This window comes from Mytilus edulis, chromosome 12 (genome assembly GCF_963676685.1).
Source record: "Mytilus edulis chromosome 12, xbMytEdul2.2, whole genome shotgun sequence".
In the NCBI taxonomy this organism is placed as follows: Eukaryota; Metazoa; Mollusca; class Bivalvia; order Mytilida; family Mytilidae; genus Mytilus; species Mytilus edulis.
In genome coordinates, this window is record NC_092355.1 from 53,150,316 (window position 1) to 53,171,057 (window position 20,742).

Sequence of the window (20,742 nt, forward strand, 5' to 3'; positions counted from 1 at the left end):
TGTACAATTGTTATCCAATGTTATAGATTATAGTCCAGATAAAAACCTTTGTAAAATTGAATCTCAAGTCAACCTAGTCTAAAGCAACTTCGAGTATTTGGTATTGTATATAGAATGTCTGGTATGTTTTTAAAAATCAGTGAAACAACTTCACATTACTGGATACTGTTAAAAGATATAGAAAGATGTGGTATTAGTGCCAATGAGACAACTCTTCATCCAAGTCACAATTTAATTAAACCATTATTGGACATTGTACGGTCTACAACACGGAGGTAGTTGTTTTCTCTTTCTATGATTGTATGTGATTGTATTTTGTATATATTTACCTCTTGTTTCACACGTGAATGTTTTTTAAATAAAACATATCGTATTGTTAAGGATTTAACTTAAAAGACTGACAGTACAATACAGATGCTGTAAGTTTAATCCATGACCCAGCCGTATACCTGAAAACTTATCCGTTGGAAATACTGAAGGTCATAGTGAATCACAAATACGCCGTAGTATATTTGGAAACGGCCTATATTTTTTTCAAATCATATTGAAAATGCCTAAACCAAGTCAGGAATATAACAGTTGTTGTCCATTCGTTTGATGTGTTTTATCATTTCATTTTGCAATTTGATTAGGGACTTTCCGTTTTAAATTTTCCTCGGAGTTCAGTATTTTTGTGATTTTTTTTTTGTAATGTATGAACACATGTGATAATAAAACATTCTTTGGATTGTACACAGCTAATTGAACATCTGATACAATCCAAGGAATATAGCGCATAGTTTAATAACTGAGTATGTTAAAAAGAAAATAATCCACTTTTTTTCTGAAATGTAACTATGACATATTTTCAAGAACAAAACCAACATTTGGTTAATTATATAGATCACATCAACCACTTTTTTAAAAAGAAAAAAAAAGCACACTATAATAATGTAGTTTTACAGAATAGATATGCAAAATAGAAGATTCTAAATAAATTTCAATTTTCAGAAATTTTCAGCATATTTAGTAAAAACAATGTGTCACCAGATTTATCAGTTGCATTGTAGATTTCTAAGCATGTTACATTGTACACACATGTCCGTAATAAACTGAGTAAATTTAATAGTTTGTGATAGAAATCTTAAATTCATCTCTTTAAACCAAAAAAAATATGCGGTATTATTATTGTTATTTTAAGAGGCTTATTTAAAGTAAATTGTACAGTCAAAATTATTGTTAATGATGCTATAAAAGGTAATACATATAATAAACCGATCCCTGTATAAGCTCATAACGGAAAGTTCAAATCAAATGGCAAAATCACAAGCTCCAAAACACCCCAAGGTATTGACAACAACTGTAATAATTCTGACTTAGAAAAGGCATATTTTATTTAGAAAATGATAGATTTAACCGGGTTTTAAAGCTAGCCAAACCTCTCACTTGTACAACAATTGAAACACCATGCTATTGACAGCAATGAATGAACATAACAACCATGCATTATCAGTATAAATGTCCACAGTATATATCATTTTTTTTTGGAGGGGGCACTTTAAAGCTTGCTGTTCGGTGTGAGAGCTCCGTATGGAAGACTGTATTTTAACATATAATGGTTTAATTTTACAAATTATGACTTAGGCGGAAAGTTGTCTGTTTGGCACTCATACTACAACTTCTTTCATATATGTCTTAGTAGTTAAATATGAGTTGTTAGTTTGTCGGAGTTGTTTTTCGTATAACTTACGAACGTTCTGTGCATTTGAATCTGCTATAGTTTTTCCTTTAAAAGATTTATCACATCTGTTTAGTTTTATACTATAAAAATAATAAATTGTTAATATAGAAATATTTTGCCAATATTGGGGATATCACTTTTTTACGTTCTGATAAGTTAAGTAGTTCTACGTGTAAAAGCCATCGCCATATTCAAAATTCCAGTCATGGAGTCCGAAAGAATGAGGCTAATTGATAATGCATCAAGGAACGATGCCGTCGAAACATTTAATTTCATTCTGTTTCAATTGATCTTTTGATGGATATTCTTTTCAGATCCTCATTACATTAACTTAATGTTTATAACGTCGTTACTACAACCCCTTCCCTTTTCATGAATTGTAATAACATGAGCAACGAAGTGTGCCACATGTGGAGCAGGATCTGCTTACCCTTTCGAAGCACCTGATATAACCCCCAGTTTTTGATGGGGGTCGTGTTGCTCAGTCTTTAGTGTTCTATGTTGTTTCTTGTGTACCATTATATGTCTGCTTGTCTTTTTCATTTTTGACCATGGCTTTGTCAGTTTATTTTGATATATGAGTTTGACTGTTCCTCTGGTATCTTTCGCCCCTTTTTTTCTAATTTAAATTTGTTAATCATTATCAATGTTTAGCGGTGAAAAAGCATTTCGATTTATTGATCAAATTGAAGCTGTAAAAAAATATGAATAACAATAGCTTGTATATAAGAGATATCCAATGCTTCATCAAAGATTTAATTAAAACAGAAAAAAAATTATAGACATGCTGGTTCGTTACTCCTTTTCATTTTTGTTTACAAATGATAACAAATCTGAACTTGTCATTTCTTAAAAAAATAGAAAAAAAAAAATGAAAAGAAAAATATCTAATTATATATCATGACCTGCAATGCTATATATTTGAAATAATAGCAACATTATTATATTCACATTAATTCTTTTTAAGCATAATGTTTGCATGTTATCGAGGGAACCCGTAACGCGTTATGGTATTCGAATACTCTCTAAATTACTATCAAATTAATGTTCTTACTATATGGAGACTTTTATAAACTACTCCTATATTATGTGGAGAAATCAAGTACATTTTCCTTATTGTTAGTTCTAGATTATTCAGCGCCTTATGTTTCTCTCTGTAATCTTCAAGATGATAATAACAAAGAAATTGTAAAATATACGAGTATACAACAGAAGGTAAGCTAATACTTTCGTCGGTTATTAAAGGTATCAGTTCGTTTGGCAATAAATAAAACGGATGTCGAAAACACACATCTTCAATTACCAAATGTTTTAATGCAAGCAATAATCCCATTCTTTGCTTCATCTGCTTGAAAACAGTCTGTTCAGCCAAGCTGTTGGCATAATGTAGATATATCCTATTCGGGGTACAACCGAATAAGCAATAGTTGATTATATCGAGACATTCCAGAAATCGTTTACAGTTGTAAAACAAAGATGCTACCAATAACCAGGAAGATACAGAATCTGACTGTAAATGTACCTTGAAATGACCAAATATTATCTTGTACTGTTTGTAAAAAGATTTGTTCTTGTCTGTCAGGTTATAAAAATCCGCAGATTGTATAGTTTCCCTGGAACATACACATAGTATGTACGCAAAAATGTCCTTTCTAAAAGTATTATTATAACCATGTCCAAAACGATTAAATGCACTGTAAACTGAACGTGGATTATAAAACACTCCTATATAAGTAAAACATGATAATGACGACGCTGATAGTGCCATCCAATGCGTATTTAATGATTCTAATCTGTAATTCTGAAAAGTTTCCGTATGAAGTACAGTAGTCCATGGTGATCTATAAACAAATCGTAGATTATCTATTAATGCCTTATGTTCATTGTCAGTGAATCGGTCTTCGAACAGATTGTTATCTGGGATAAAGTAATGGAGACATGTTTTATATTCCACACAATAGATAAGTCTTCTGATGCAATCCAAGAAACAAGGAATTATATATTCAGGTTTCCATTCTGATGGACTTATTTCCTCACTCAACCAGAACATTATCGTTTTAAGGAAATAGGAGCAAAGAAGATCACCATGTTTCGGTTTGATGATGTCCTTCAAAATAATTTTTAGTAACGCATAACATAATAACTGAGTGTGGGAAAAGGAATGAATCAACAGTTTTTCTGTAACAGAAAAAGATATGCGCCATTGTAAGTTCTCGTTTGGAGAGTTTTTACACCCTATAGGAACAAATAAAACTCCGTACTGTACAGCTGAAGTAACTAGCTTGTAATGCGGCCATGTTGCACGTGATCTCTGAATCCATTGTTGGGCTAGTGTGATCCATTCTTCACATCTTAAACACAATGCATTATCAAATTCCCCATCTGATGTAGACTGGCATGGACCATGAATAATCATACCATCACGTAGAAAGAATTCCCGAAAACGTTTACTTGAGATGTATATTTCTTCTCCCAAAATCTCACCAAAGTTTTGAATTATATCAAAATCAAGTAATGATTTGTCAACTAACTTCAGTTTTGTAAATCCAGGTTTTGTGTCGTTTGTTTCCATAACTAATTTATTTTTATCACAGTGGACATCATCTAAGCATTCATATACACGAACAAAGTTTAACTGAATCATATTATCGAAATCACTACCTTTGAGATCTAAACCTTCTGCTTTACTACCACTACTTATTAAGGTTGCACTAGTAGTATTGTCAACAATGTCCTTCGCAGTAAATATTTCTCTTCTCGTTCTTACAACTTCCTCAGAACCGATTATGTCACAAAGGTAATTATAAAATTGAAGCGATAGATTCTTGACCTCTAAATTCATATTTGCACCATATCTACTAAAAAGAAAAAAAAATGGAAAAAGAAAAAAACAATTACGAATAGTTTACTCTATTTATATACTTTACTTATACTATAAAACTTATTTTTGCAACTGCATAAGTAATGTAAAAACAATACTTGATATTGTTTTTTTTTCCTTCAAACTAAATGTATGTAGAAGGGCCGTAATCAAGCGTTAATGAGCTAATTATGGTAATTACTTTAAAGGTGTTATGTAATAAAATGTATTTTTAGTATAATGAACATGTATTTTCTTAAAACATATCAAAGTGTCTAGCATTTCTGGTATGAACAAACTGGAAAATATGTGCATTATATTTGTTCGATAATGACAACATGCTTTTTATCTTTTTAGACACCTGTTTTATATTCGGTTGAATGGAACATATATAACATGTTTTATTAAAGAATGTAGTCAGTCAATAATATGATGCAATCTTTTCACTAATGCATTTAGTGATCACTGCAGCACAGAGATGGAACGGACTGAGTACGTCTCAATCTTATAAGTATTTTGACAATTCGATAGGTTTTTGATTATCGTTTAATATTTTATACAGATATTTCTTTCTATCCATATCTATATATATTTAACAGTGATTTGTAAAATTAAGGATACTGCAGAATCTCTTATGTGTGTAGGGATGTAGCATAATCACTAAAATCATAAGTGGATTGATATCATTTTTGAAACATGACCAGTGAATTGACATAAGCAGATAATTGGGTCGTTTTTGGTCTATCTACCCAACTTATTGCTTTTTTTGTGTATTCAACAATTAACTAATACCGTTAAATAAAGTCAAACCAATAATTAACATTTAAAATCTAGCTCTTAAAACCACATTAAAGTACGTTCACATGAGTTGTGACATACTTTATCACATGCATCAATTTAGATAGAGAGTTGTCTTATTGGCACTCATGTCAAATCATATTTTATCTTTCAATGACAATATATACCATTAAATATGATGAATTGGTGCATCAATATGGGATTCAACGAAAGCCTTTTTTGTGGAAAGAGTTTATGTAAGAGTCAAATTTGTATCCAGTCTCAAAACTGTATCCTGTAATGTCATACTATAGATATAGAACTAAATAGGGCTTAAAAGCTCGAGTCTACCCTACTTAGGGATCGTTGTGTTATAACACAACAACATCATCATGCATTTCACAATTCAACTAACAATAAAAAAAAAGAGGAACTTCTATATTGCCGCTTGTTTGGCCCATCTAGAAATCTTTACCTTTTTGGTAATACCATTTACTGTTTTCACTATCGGATGATTTTGAGGCCAATTAACATACCCCAGTGTGTATTTTGTTTATAAAACTTTAGACGAATATCTTTAAAATTGGAAAAGCAGGCTAATACCTGTTTGATCTTTTTTCTTCTGTTTTTTAAAAACATGCAGTCCCTTTCAAATTGATAAGTGTTCTTGGAAAATATTTCCGTACATTAACTTATCAAACATTTAATTTTAAACGTTTAATTCAATTTCATTGTTTATTGAATTGATGAGTTATGTCAATAGTTTTTTTCCTAGTACCCATAAAACAATACTACTGTCTTATCTCTTCACACTACTTTGATTAATTTCTGTAAACCCTTACTAAAATAGATAATGCACTCTTTTAAACAAAAGTGTGATACACATACGCAGAGGTTGTTTGCATCATTAGCAAAACTTCTTCTGCATAATGATATGTGGGTCGACAACACACAGTAGATGTGTCTTTAAATATTAAGATATATGTACAAACAATAAAAACACATCGAAGCGGGAAAATTAGAGTAATGTACAACTAAAACTTCACCTTTGGCTAAAAGTCCTCAGGAACAGATCCAGGATTGCAGATAAGGTAAGAGGGGGCGCGCAAATTTTTTTTTAGATAAACTTATTAAAATATTCTTCTTAAGGGGTGCAATATGTAGGTATTTCGAACGTTTGTGAGGAAAAATTTGCGATAAATTAAAGTTTCAAGCAGAAACCGCTTAAATCCAACCTGACAACAATTTGCAATCACTAGTGACTGACGGATTGATTGACGGACAGAGATGAAACACTATGTTGCTGATCCGCGAAGAATCGTCGAGTTATGATGGCAAGGTCTATCTCCTACAAATTAGAGAAAACTACAACAATCTCCTAACACCCCTAACTAACCCACTAGGAGATTCATATTACATATATATGAGTGTATACAGCTACAATTATAAAGCCCAAAAAACAGAACCTGAAGATCATGCGAACATATTATCTTGATTCAGTATTCCTATGCAAACCAATTAACAATCAAGACACCAGCACTTGTTGTAAAATGATCTATATAGCAATATCAGCTAATAAATATCTCAACCAATCCTTGAAAGACATGGTGCTGGTAGTTGTGACAAAAAGAAATACAGAAACATCACAAAAATAAATAACCCTTGTTTGCAGATCGTCAATGTGTCTAAGCCAATTGTACATGGTTTCAATAATGTGAAATGAAACCGGTTCACTTAAGGATAACTTTAACACTCCATAACACCAGCCCCGACAAACTTGGTTAAGACGATGGAAATGTGAAGAGTTGACAGATAGACGGGTAAATCGACGGAAGCAAAGTGAGACGAAAGAAATCACAATAGCTCACCTGACCAATACTAGTATTAAATTTTGCAAACGAAAATTCTTCTTTTCGTCGTGATTTGTAATTGTCTTTTCATAATATCTGTTTTTACTTTTTTTGATTTTCGGAGGTCGTGCCAGATTTGATATATACTGTGTTCGCCACAAACCACTAAAATCAGAATGAGATGCATTTACGAAGTTATGATTATTTTCTGGGGATCCCATGCATGTAATACGGTATATAATTCGGCAAGATTTTCAGGTAATTGCAAATAAGAAATATATAAAGACACAGAGAAACAAATTATAAACTAACCTTTCGCTTGAAACAGTGTACATTTCTATCTTTCATTAAGGACATTAAGAAAGAATCTCACCTGGACTGTTTTCCTGGCCGTGCCATCATTGTGAAAGTGAGTAAGGGTTAGGGATGTTTTTGAACTTCGATTATCAAAGAAATTTTTTTTATAAAAACCGCATATACAATGTAACAATTGCTGGTGCTTTAACTGCTAAAAACCTATTGTATTTTTCATCAAACGCAGCTCCGCGTTTGACACATTCCTTTGGAGTATATAATATTCATAGAACTTAAATAAATCGTAGGTCAGTTGATTCTGTTAAACTGGCTGTTTTATATGCTTTGAATGTTAAAAAAGATGGAATGGTCTCTTCTGATACTCAAATAAGTTGAAGACAACCCATGCTTTGCAAATTTTAGAGGGGCGCACGCCCGCCACGCCCCCGCCTAAGTCCGCACCTGGTAGTTATAATGGATTTTTCGAAACAGGCCGAACGCGTTCGATAAAATGGACCACCAAAGACTTATCTTAAAACTGAAACGCATGGGAATAAACAATAAAAGATCAAACTCGATAGAGGCATGGTTATCTCACAGATCTAGTCTTTTCCCAATTTATATAAATGACATGCCAGACAACCTCAAAAGTAATGTTCGCCTCTTTGCAGATGTCACCACTGTGTCTTTAACAATATCATCACTTACTGATTGTCACACCCTTAATCAGACCTACATAAATTTGAACAATTGGAGCAGGAATGGCTAATGTCTTTAACCCAGACAAATTTGAAATCATCCACATAACTAGAAAGCCCAAACCCCTCATCTTTAAATACACACTACATGACCACATACTACAATCAACAGACAAAGCAACATATTTCGGCATTACCATCACAAACGATTTGACATGGAACATATTCTAAAATAACATCACAAATAAGCAAATGCATCACACAGATTTTTAAAGAGAAATGTAAAAAACAACAGCATAAAACAAAAGAACTTGCTTACATAACATATGTCAGACCAAAAAATGAATATTGTAGTGTTGTCTGGGACCCCTGGCAGAAACAACAAATACAAAAAAAAAATATCCAGAGAAGAGCTGCCAGGTACACACTAAATCAATACAGCTACCAAAAAGTATAACAGCCATGTTTGAACATCTAAGCTAGCCTACCTTACAACACAGAAGAAATATCGCTTCAGTCACCATGCTTTACAAAATCCAACACCAATAAGTATCCATCTCAAATATACAATATTTAGTACCATAAAAGAAACAACTCAAATTTGTACAGCCATTTTCTCCCACAAATTACCATTTATATTCATTTTTCCTATCACAATAAGGTTGTGGAATTCATTACCATACAAAGTAGCCTGTAGCCCAGGCTTAGACGCGTTTAGGTCTGATTCAAAACAACATAAATGTACATGTATATATTGTTAAATCATAATTGTGTTTTTATCTATAGACAGGTTTTTCTAATTATCTGCCTTAGTTTGTGATGCGACTCCTATGCGTCGTGGTAGTAGCGATCGCCATTACAACCGTGAAAAATATGTAAACAAGATATATATATATATCTCAGACCGCATGCAATTAGCGTAAACACAAGAATGTGAAGCTTATTTGATCTCGGTAAATTACAGAATAAATAATAAAGTAATGGAGATTAAAATTATTAAAAAAATAAGTGTGTTTTAGGCCAGGTGTCCGATGTCCTAAAATATCATTAACTCACGGTATTTTATACGTTTTAAGATCTTTTAACCCGGACACAATATATATGAATGTTAATACCCTGGTTACAAATCGATTAAAACATATTGATTATTATAACACATTCATAAATAAAAATAAAATGTCTTGCCGGGTCAAATGTGATAAATCCAAAAACAAAAACCAGGTGCATTTTTTATTGAACTCAAATAAATGTCTGTGGTCGGACCTAAAATTCAACAATCTTCTAATCCGACGGTCCTATAATTCGACAGCATGCTTTTTCCCGGCGCGCGGTTACTTAGATCATCTGCAAAAATATACCTATAGACAAGTACCGTTTGATGATGAGCTTTTTCACAGAAACGACTTTTTTTTGCTTGTGGTTCGACTCGCGTATACTGCTCAAACTTGAGTGACGTTTACGTTTGGCGTCGGGACATATGTAAAATTTGCGATTTAATTTGGCCGAAGAAGTTTTGAAATTTCACGACCCATGTTATCATATAGTTATTAAGTGTTCGATTCTGATTTTTTTTGCAGAAAAATTACTGGACTTCTTTAAAACCGAGTTTTACTTGGCTGTGTGTATGTTTAATCTTCATTGGCTAGATGTATAGGGGAGGGTTGAGATCTCATTTAACATGTTTAACCCCGCAGCATTTTTGCACCTGGTCCAAGTCAGGACCCTCAGGCCTTTGTTTGTAGTCTTGTATGATGTTTTTAAAGTTAGTTCATTTATATGCTTAGGAGTTTAGTTTGACGTCCATTTCACTGAACTAATACATATCTCTGTTTACGGGCGAGCGGAAGCCCGCCTCCCGGTGCGGGATTATCTCGATGTGTCGAAGACCTATTTGTATTAGACCCCTCTATAAATTCACGATGTATATAGTACATGTGCAGTATTACAGTATTACATTAGGGATGTATATTGGACCATCATCCTTCTCAGTGAACCGTCGGAAATTCTGGTTGTTGCATATGCTTCCGTAGGTTCTAGTAATCTATTTGATCACAAAGACCTTTGAAAAATCTTTTCTAATGTGTAAAATTTCATAACTCATGCACATAATAATCGACTGAGGAAAATTCAAATCAAGTTTCAACAGAAAATACTGTATACGAAGTGGATATATGGTTTTACACTAGTAATTTTGGGGCCCTTTATAGCTTGTTGTTCGGTGTGAGCCAAGGCTCTGTGTTGAAGGCCGTACATTGACCTATAATGGTTTACTTTTATAAACTGTTATTTAAATGAAGAGTTGTCTCATTGGCACTCAAACCACATCTTCCTATCGCTATATACTTTAAGCACACATGCCTTCATATATGGACCATCAAGACGAGGTTTATAGTGAAGTGCCCTTAATAGTAAGTTTTGTTGGGATTTGTCTATGAATGCAGCTGTTTGCCAAAACTAAGTTTTTCAACAAGAACTGACACCTCTGAATAAAATATTTTATTATTTTCGAAATATGAAAGCGCCATCACAAATAACCAAATATCAAACTAAGTTTTAACCTCATCAGAACGATGCGTAATATGTCTATACGCTAAATTGGTTTGCCCTTTTATTAAAGTTTGAGCTCCTTACTCGTCTCCTCACTCGTCTGTTAGCAATATGTTTGTCTGAGATTATGTTGTCAGAACGACTGTCCATTTCGAAGCATAAAGATAGTCATCTATGTATAAAAAAATCTTCTCTTCATACTTGGTTGATATGCATCAGATTATAACAACGTAACACTGCATGTGGCCTCGGGGGTAGGTTTCGTTGTTATTATCTAAAGAAATGTGCAGGAACGGATCGAGGAGAGTGCCCGAGCCCCCTTATGAAGCTTCATTCATGGTGAATCCATTTTTTACCGCTTCCGCTACAAATCGTGTCTTGTTTGGGGACCCGTAGTCCCCCCTTTTCAAAATCCTGGATCCGCATCTGATGTGTAGGTATTCTATACAAACAGAGGCAGATGAACTGTAATCATCGGAATAATTTTCATAGATAATTTAAGTTTGACGACGTGTCAACATTTGTCTTCCAGTGTATCAAGTTTTATTTAAAAAAAAAAAAAACGTATTGTGTGTAGTCGGCACAACTTGTATATTTACATATTTTATTTATTGAGTTTTTCCACATCTGAAATTTTCTATGATTATTTGTACAACTTTTAACTGCACAAGAAATACCTCCACCTTTTTTTAACTTTCGGCAGTATTCATAGTAAAATAAATAAGAAAATTAAGGAAATACAAATGCAAACAGAAAATCGATAATGTTTTGATCAATACACGTGCGTTATTTTTCACGGTTGTAATGGCGGATCGGTCACGTGAGAGGTAAATGGATGCGCCCATGTTTTCTATGTCAGTTATAGATAAACCCGTCTATATATAAAATTAAAAAAACATTTTTTTTTTAGATATTGCAAATATGTTCAGACTGTAATTTGTTTTCCCTAGTATGTGCCTTTTGTAATCTTCAACACATTGGAGTTAAGAAGTATTATGTAGATGTATGCATATAAACTTTTGATTAAATTGTTCAAAATGTACCGAAAGGGATAATCATCACTTTTGATGCAAACATTTTTCGTACATACATGAGCTACAGATGAATTGTTCAAAATGCATGTATAGGGCTTAAGTATCTTTGGCTATAGGAACATCGCCAGAAACAATATCCCAAAAAACAAAATCGTGTGACAAAGGGCATAGAAATGAACATAAAGATATACATCTTGGATCTATGACACAGTTCAAATTTAAATTAAAATCTATGTATTTTTGTTTTACTTTCATTTTGATTAAATCACGTAACTTGAGGCGTTTTGGCATATGGTACGATTGCACTTGCTGTCTGTATATATATACAAAGAATATTTGGTATGTCTTTTTATTTTAAAAGAAAAACAGATTTGTAGCAGTATTTCTGTCTTTTTTTTTAATTAGAAAAAAAAAAGAACCGCATCTACTTGAAAAAGGAAAGTCATTGCTTAAATTTAGTGTATCATTTTGTCAATGGTTTTCACTTAAATTTTCAAAAACAAAACCTCAAATAATTTAAAAATTTGTACGTAAAAAACTTAAGTATGTACTCACGCAAATTACTATTTGTAAGTATGATTTGTATAATATCTCGATCAAATTGTATGAGGTCTGTCAATAGTTATCGATTAATACACTTGCCGACAGTAAATTATTATGTCCAACAAACATGTCATTTATAGGTATGACAGTTCTCACATGACGATATTCTAACAGTATGTAGACTTCCCGTTCCTCATATCTTTAGTTTTCATTAAACGCATTATAAGGCATATCCTTTTATACCGAGCTAAAGATGTTTGTCCAATATCAAGCTTAATACATGTTGTAAACAATTTGATCACAGTCCTAAATAAATTAAAAATGTATTTTCGAAACGTTATCAGTAACAAATCGATATCAAAATAAACAGAGGTCACAAAAAATCCTTAATTGTGGTGTATTAAATCACGTGAAATTTAAAATGATTGGAAACCGCTTTGTTCGTAGGAATTGTAAATATTAAAATTGAGACATTGAGGGCATACTTCTATCGTCAATAATATTTTCCTCATTTTTATGATTGTTTCTATCCATATAACATATATACGTAGACAAAGTAAGAATACGTAAAATGTAAGAAGATTAATTTGTGTCTGATGTGTTAACATAATTTCATTTGAATAATGAATAGCATAAAACGTGGCCATTGGGTCTATTAAATATAAAACTTGGAACGTTTACCACAAAACTTTATTCGAAAAGGGAAGATATGCACAGGATATTATTGTCATCCCATTTCTGAACAGTAATTCTGAAAACGTAACGGTTGACAATACCGATGGCCATAGTGAATTGTAAAGAAGCCATAATCTATCCAGTAACGGCTTGTAAATGTCAATTGTCTTGTTTTGTGAGAAAAGTTAATTGATATCTGTTTTATGTGTTACACAGTAAATTGTTTTCCTGATACACTCGCATAAACAAGACATAATACTGGCCGTTTCATTTCCTCACACAACAAAAACATTATAGTTTTAAGAAAAAAAAATGAAGGAGCAAGAAGTACATAGTGTTATTCTTGAAAAAAATCCTTTGCAATGATTTTAAATAACGCATAAAATGAGTATAAGCGTCTTCATAATATATAAATAAAGAAACTGAAATATGTTGATGCAAAATAGATAAACAAAATATAATAGTTTGAAATATGATCACATAATAGAAATATATGAATCAATTCTGATGAACTATAACTTCTGTTCTTAAATATCAAACATCTATATCAATTGATGTCTGTTAATATGGATGTATTGAAAGACGTGTTGAGATATCACACTTTGGACACAAGTTCAATCTGAACCAGGAAAAGTGATGTATTTTACGTAATTGGATGCGTCTAATATAGTAATGACAATTTAGGGAGAATAATTCTGACCATTCATCAAATGTATATTTTTAATCAAGAGAGAAATATATACTGTAGAATAAATAATCAGTCAAAACATTGTAAGTCTTAGTCATAAAGTTATATAAAGGTTGACATTAGAGTTATCAGTCAAAAGCATGTTCATCGTTGTCATAAACATGATAAAGTAGAACGATATTTTTGTAGTTGAACTTTGGTCTGAGATTTTATTTCAGTCAATTAAAAATTTATTTAATACATGTATGTGAATGAGCGATTGTTTCTGTATCTTATAATGGTAAACAACTGACATTACTACATGTGCTATCGACTATTATTAAAAAAAAACATTACATAATTTTTGAATTATTATAAAAGAATGAGCTGAAACAATGATTAGATGATATACGTAAAAAATCGTTTTTAACAATATTTTACATTGTTTTATTAAATGTATTTCTATATGTTTCCAACTGATGAGTTATGCCTTTTTCAACTATTTTGTATGGTTTGTTCTTGGTGTACTGTTACAGCAAGTAAGGTGAGTCTAACGCTGACAACCATGTTTAACCCTGCCATATTATTCATGTTTCTGTCCCAAGTAAGGAGCATGTAGTTCAGCGATTATCGTTGCTTCATGTCTGTCAAATAAGTTTTCGTCAACTGTTTTCTAATGAATAAGGCCGTCAGTCCTCAGTTTAATTGTATCATATTTTTCTATCGAATTTTTGTTATAGCCGACCATACGGTTTGGGTTTTTTTCTTTGCTGAGGGTCGAACGGTTGCCCATAATTAATTACATCTACTTCATTTTTTATTTGTGGGTAGTTGACTGATTGACAATCATAACATATTGACTAAAACCTTCTAACCAACAATTAAATTAATCCAAAAAATGTCATCAATTAAATGGTGCAACTTAACAATGACGTTAACAAAATACCGCATATTACCAATGTAATGTCAACTGATCGGGCCGAGCTTACGTTTCAATTTGCATACATTGTAAGGACAGTCTATTCGTAGATGTGTGTGATAAGGATGATACCGTTATAATTATAATTACTGAGTTCTAGTCACCTATCATAAGACAGATATGCAAAAGAACTGAGTGTATATATATAGTGCGATATGGGACGATTAAAATAGTTTAAGATTTACAGCCTTTATATGTGCAAAAGTAGGGTATTTTAAAGTATCGGCTATTGTATTATGTTTGAAACAGTTCCGATTGTGAGATTTATTTTAAACGTGATTTATATTACATATATTAAAAAGTTATATATCTAGACACTTTTTAGCTCACCTGACCCACAGGGCCAAGTGAGCTTTTCTCATTACTTGGTTTGGTGAACGTTTACAAAAATCTTCTCCTCTGAAACTACAAAGCCAAATTTAACCATGCAAACTTGGCCACAATCATCATTGGAGTATCTAGTTTTCAAAATGTGTCCGGTGGCCGCCATGGCAAAAAATAGAACATAGGAGTAAAATATAGATGTTGGCTTATATCTTTGAAACCAAAGCATTCAAAGCAAATCTGACATGGGGTCAAATTGTGCTTTAGGTCAAGATCTATCTGCCGTGACATTTCTAGATGAATCGGACACTTTTTGCTGGGTTGCTGCCCCTGAATTGGTAATTTTAAGGAAATTTGCCTTTTTTGGTTATTATCTTCAATATTATTAAAGTTAGAGATAAACTGTAAACAACAATAATATTCAGCCACAAAATGGCCAAGTAAAATCTACAAATAAGTCAAAATAATATCCAAAATGGTCAGTTGGCCACTGAAGGAGTTATTGCCATTTATCGTCACTTTTTAACAATTTTACGTAAATTTTTGTAATCTTTTACAAAAATCTTCTCCTCTGGAACAACTAGGCCAAATTTAACCAAACTTGTCCACAACCATCATAAGGGTTTTTTGTTTAAAGAATGTGTCCGATGACCCTGCTGCCCACCAATATGGCCAACATGGCTAAAAAGGTATATAGGGTAAAAAGTTTTTGGCTCATATCTCTAAAACCAAAGCATTTAGAGCAAATCTGACAAGATACAATTGGTCATTAGGTCAACATCTAACAATCTAGCAATAATGAACAGCAACGTAAGACCTACAAATAAGTCAACATGACCAAAATGGTAATTTTACCCCTTAAGGAGTTATTACTCTATACAGTCAATTTTGAACAATTTTCATCTATTTTGTAAAATTTTGTAAATTTTTAAAAGTATTTTCCACTTTTGTAACTACTAGGCCATTATAGATAGAGATATTTTAAGCAGCAAGAAGGTTCAGTAAAGTAAAATACACAAACACTATCACCATCACCAAAACACATTTTGATCATAAATTAATCTGTGTTCTTTGTTTAATATGCACATAGATCAAGGTGAATGACACAGGCTATTAGACATTTGCGGAAACTAGGTCTATACCCAGGATTACACTTTAGACTTACGATGAGAGGTGACAAAAGCAAGGGGTCATCTCAAAATATAAAACAAACTAACAATAAACATAACAAATACCAAATGGGGTCCTCTATTAAAAAAAAAGATCTAAACAACACGTTTAAATTTCATTTGTCCAAAGTGCTTTTCGGGATTAACCATTAGGAATGTACAAAGCCGATACTGTAAATTCAGATATTATTGCGTCCATTTATTATTGCGACTGTGTCATTTTAATCTAAATTGCGATTTAAATTTTTGCGATATTGGGAAAATTCCTGTCGAATTCATATAAAAAAAATCAAATGCGAATTTAAATTATTGCGATTATAACACTGTCGTATTTTTCACAATAAAAAAACATCGCAATATTTTCTGAATTTGCAGTATTTGAAGACAAGGATCTATAAGGACCGAAGGTGTAGATAGATGTATGCTATACATATTATCAACAGGCTTTCCCCGCGAAACATGGTACTTTTTAATGCAATGGTTAGTTTACGAAAACCAGTCAAAGTATTGCTCAGAGTATACTCTTCACACTATTTCATTTGAAATAGTTAGATTGGTGTCGTTTTTGTTATGCTCTATTACAACTTTGCATCCGCAACTGTTGCCTTGCCGATTTTTTTAGCAATTTCTTCTCGCCTGCTACACTTTTGCATTTGTATCCCTAACAATCAGTTACATATAGAACTGCAGTCGCAGTGAGAGATCACAGGCTGTTGCGGTGATTGGAACGGCGTGTTCCCATTTTGCCGTAGCTTTGAATTCCATGAAAAAAGGTAAAAAAAAATACTAATGCGATATAGGAATTGAACTAAGGCAAAATTTGAGTTTGGATAAAAAAAAAAAAATTAAATAAACAAATCAAACCTCAGTGTTTTTATATAATATGAAACAACATCTTTTGAAAAGGGACATTTTGTCGGACCGCTTCTTCTTATCTTGAGTTTTAAATCCCTTTTTGAAAATTACTGCATAAGCCCCTGCTTCGTCAGTGCACTGTATATTATAATTCAATGAAAATAGTACCAGTCTTGGAACAGGGATTAAAGCTCATGTTTCGAGCAAACCATTCCCACCCATGTCTAGGGGGATAATTATCGACACTGCGAAAAAATCTAGTCCATACTTAATGATTCCCAAGATATATATTATAACAATTGCACAAAAGAAAAACAACTTGGAACTCGTTGTCTTTTTTTATTTGTTGCTGTTGAAAACATAGATAGCAAAGTTTTAATTTTTTGAGTGCACCTTTTCTTACATTTCAACTGAGTCTGGCAAACAGTCTAAAATATATTTCCGACATAGTGAAGTTCGTTGATTACTTTTTTTGTGTTTTTTTTTTTCTCGAGTAGTTTCTTTTTCTATTCAAACCAAAAACGTACAAAAAAGTTTTTGTCCTATTCAGGAATTAAAACATTTCAAAATTATACCGAACGGCAAGTGAATAAATAACTCAAAAACAACTGTATTTCCTCTGTAAAAAAGTAAAAGAGAGAAAGTATGTCTTAACGTAAACATACCCCATTATCTTTCCTAACACAAAGTATTGCTGACTTTTTTCAGCAATTGTCCCAATCTACTGTAGCTACTGCAACGACAATTGCGATATTTTGTACGTCTCATGTTAAATTTATTTTTTAAATAATGTGAGTTCATTCTAGCATGCTCCGTACAAGTACAGCATTTTCAACCTGGATAACACCGTATGCAATAATTAAGTTTACAAATTGCTGCAAATATATTAGAAAAAAAATCATTGTTCAACTACAGAAAATCATCAGCATCAGCATCGTTTTGGATCGACGATTTATTTTTACACTTTGAGACAGCCCAAAATTTAAATGTTACTTGTAAGTGTAATTGTAATCCTTATCGTAGGTGTATGACAGTTTCCGCAAATGTCTATTTAGAGCTTCTAGTTGTCCTTTCTTATACATGATCATTTCTATTTGCAACTTATCCCCGTGCACCCCACACCCCTGCACAACCCCCACATAAACAATCAAACACACGCATTGGGAATATAAGTATATCAAAACGTTATTGAATAAGGACATATGCATATTTTGCAACTGTTGTCGTCAAGGTTATACTTCATATCCACAAATTCCAAATTTTGACACATTTTGCATGTTTTTAATCTTTGCTATACATGAAAATCAATGACTATGTCTCATTGTTTATTTTGCGGATACAGGTATTGTGTTTACATATTTAAACCGGATCAATGACCATAACTGGACCCTTCTTTGATGATTTTAACCCAAAACACTTGTCCATAGATGGACTGGTCTATGATGACATAACTTGTATGAATCCGTCCAGTCAAGTGAAACAAATCAACTATTACAAGCATGATAAGTATACACTTTTTCAATAAAGTAAACATTCAGTAAATATAAATTTAAGGGTCACCAAAATCGAAAAAAAACCATTGTAAAAAAAAAATTGTCACGAGTGTCAAGAACGTGAACTATAGTTGACAATACATGAAGAAACAAAACACGATAATTTCGACGCTGATTATTGAATTCCTTTTAAGCAAATATAAAAAAGAAGACGTGGTAAGATTGCCAATGAGACATTTCTCACCAATACACCAACATGACACTGAAATTTACAACTAAATTCTACCGCACGGCCTTCAACAATCAGCAAAGCACATCACCCATAGTCAGTTAAAATGTAATTCAAATGAGAAAACTTGCGGTCTAACTTCTGTACAAAAAAAGAACGAAAAACAGATATATAGCACATCAACAAACGACATCTACTGTATTACAGGCTCCAGCACATACGTACACAATTTGACGGGGTTAAACATGTTAGCGGAATCCCAAACCATCCTTAACCTGGGACGGTGGTATGACAGTACAACATACATGACATAGGAACGAACTTTAAAAATCAGTTTAAAAAGGCCAATCTAATGAGATTTATACAAATAAAAAATACATCTAACAAATACACAGAGTGGGCGTAGTTGGTTACTTGTATATCCCACAACAAAAAGTCAACAAAGTCAGATCTGAGCGTACTCGCAGTTACTGACTGCTAGTTAAAAGCCATCAACAAATGATAAAACAATCAGCAATCTAAAAATAAATTATCAATCATTACACATCCAACATCCAATGGATTTAGTATAAAGACGTCATAAACAGTCAGAGAGAAACATCACCTTCTGCAATGCCAAAATACAGGAACATATTGTAGATCCATGAATGTGTATATGTATATCACAATAATATTTAGTTTGTTTTTTATTTACTGATAACAAAATCAATATTAATACCAATATACAAATATTCAATGATCTAATTACAATCTTAATTTGGTGACCCTTTAAAAGAAATTTATTTAAATGACCGATAAGTTTAACAGGATCATTTTTGAATTTCCGGGGGTCCCTTTCGGCCTCACCCCAATTGATTTTGATAACCATATATAGAGCTTAGGAGGTCAGAAGCAAAACCTTTATAACTTCAATTTTGTTACCAAACGGGGTGAATGATAGAGTAAAACATTCACAGAATGACACAAGATTAAACGAAATGGTAAATATATAAAACACCTGAGGGCATTTTCTTTCTACGTTCTTAGCAAGAAATATCAGACGCAAATACTTTTGGCTTCAAATTCCGTATGAAAAAATCATGTTTATTCAATTTGCAAAAAGCTTCAGTAAAATCGACAAATACCCAATTGAAAATCCGTGAACGTTTTTGCTATTGCAAATCAGATCATGGATTATGAATAAAACTATGTCATCTACACTACTTAAGGAAAAGACCGATTTGATTGAGCCGCATCTCCTCTTAAACCAAATAAAGTCGGAACTATGATGATATCAATTATACATGTAGTGATTGTACTTCCTAAATTTGTATTTGAAGCAATCCTTTTTTTGAGAAAGTAATCAAATTCGGACACCGTTTTCCATCTGTGTTTCAAAAACAATTTGTTTCAACACTTGCCCAAGTGTACCCCGATTTCGTTGGCATCTTTCAGTAGAATTAAGCGCAACACGTATTATCTCCTTGTAGTCTGTTTTGCCGCCGAGTTATTTGTTATTAACGTAACAGTTCGTTTTCAGTACCAAAACACATGTTTAAATATTGGTGACAACAATGTAGAATTAAGACCAAACGAAATATTGTATAAGTCTATGTAAATGCAGGGTAAAACACAGAGTGAAAAATATAAAGTATTTGTAGTCATTTTGGTTCAAAACTAAACAAACATAATCTAATTCTATTCATCCTGTCATGGATTATATTTTCTACCCCTAAACTTCAAAGAAGTATTCTTTTCTATATATAAAAAGCAAGAATTAGTTAAGCTTGAATGGCACGACAATGACTACATATAGTCCGAATGTCTAGTGTATGCTAAACCTATTCAAGCATGTTCTGACGATTACTCGACACATAAAGGTGTGCTTTTGCTTTGATTAAATATATTTATAAATAGTGAATGACTGGTGTTTGAAAATATTTTTTTTTATTTTTTTTTCTAGATATGTTGTAAATATGAATCTAGAGGACACAAATCTTTCGCTCCAATTTTATAATTACTTATGTGGCATCGTCGGTTCTGAGGAAG

General features: G+C 32.4%; 2 protein-coding genes across 2 annotated transcripts in view; both read right to left on the reverse strand.

Annotated features, from left to right (window-relative positions):
- Positions 1–20,742, reverse strand: part of LOC139498786 (uncharacterized) — a 598,641-nt gene that overhangs the window by 391,338 nt on the left and 186,561 nt on the right. The gene's annotated exons all lie outside the window — the stretch shown is intronic.
- Positions 1,647–4,562, reverse strand: LOC139497692 (uncharacterized). Its single transcript, XM_071285927.1, has 2 exons — positions 3,982–4,562; positions 1,647–1,800 (listed from the first exon to the last, which is right to left on the reverse strand). The coding sequence occupies exons 1-2, from the start codon at positions 4,560–4,562 to the stop codon at positions 1,647–1,649; spliced, it is 735 nt and encodes a 244-aa protein (XP_071142028.1).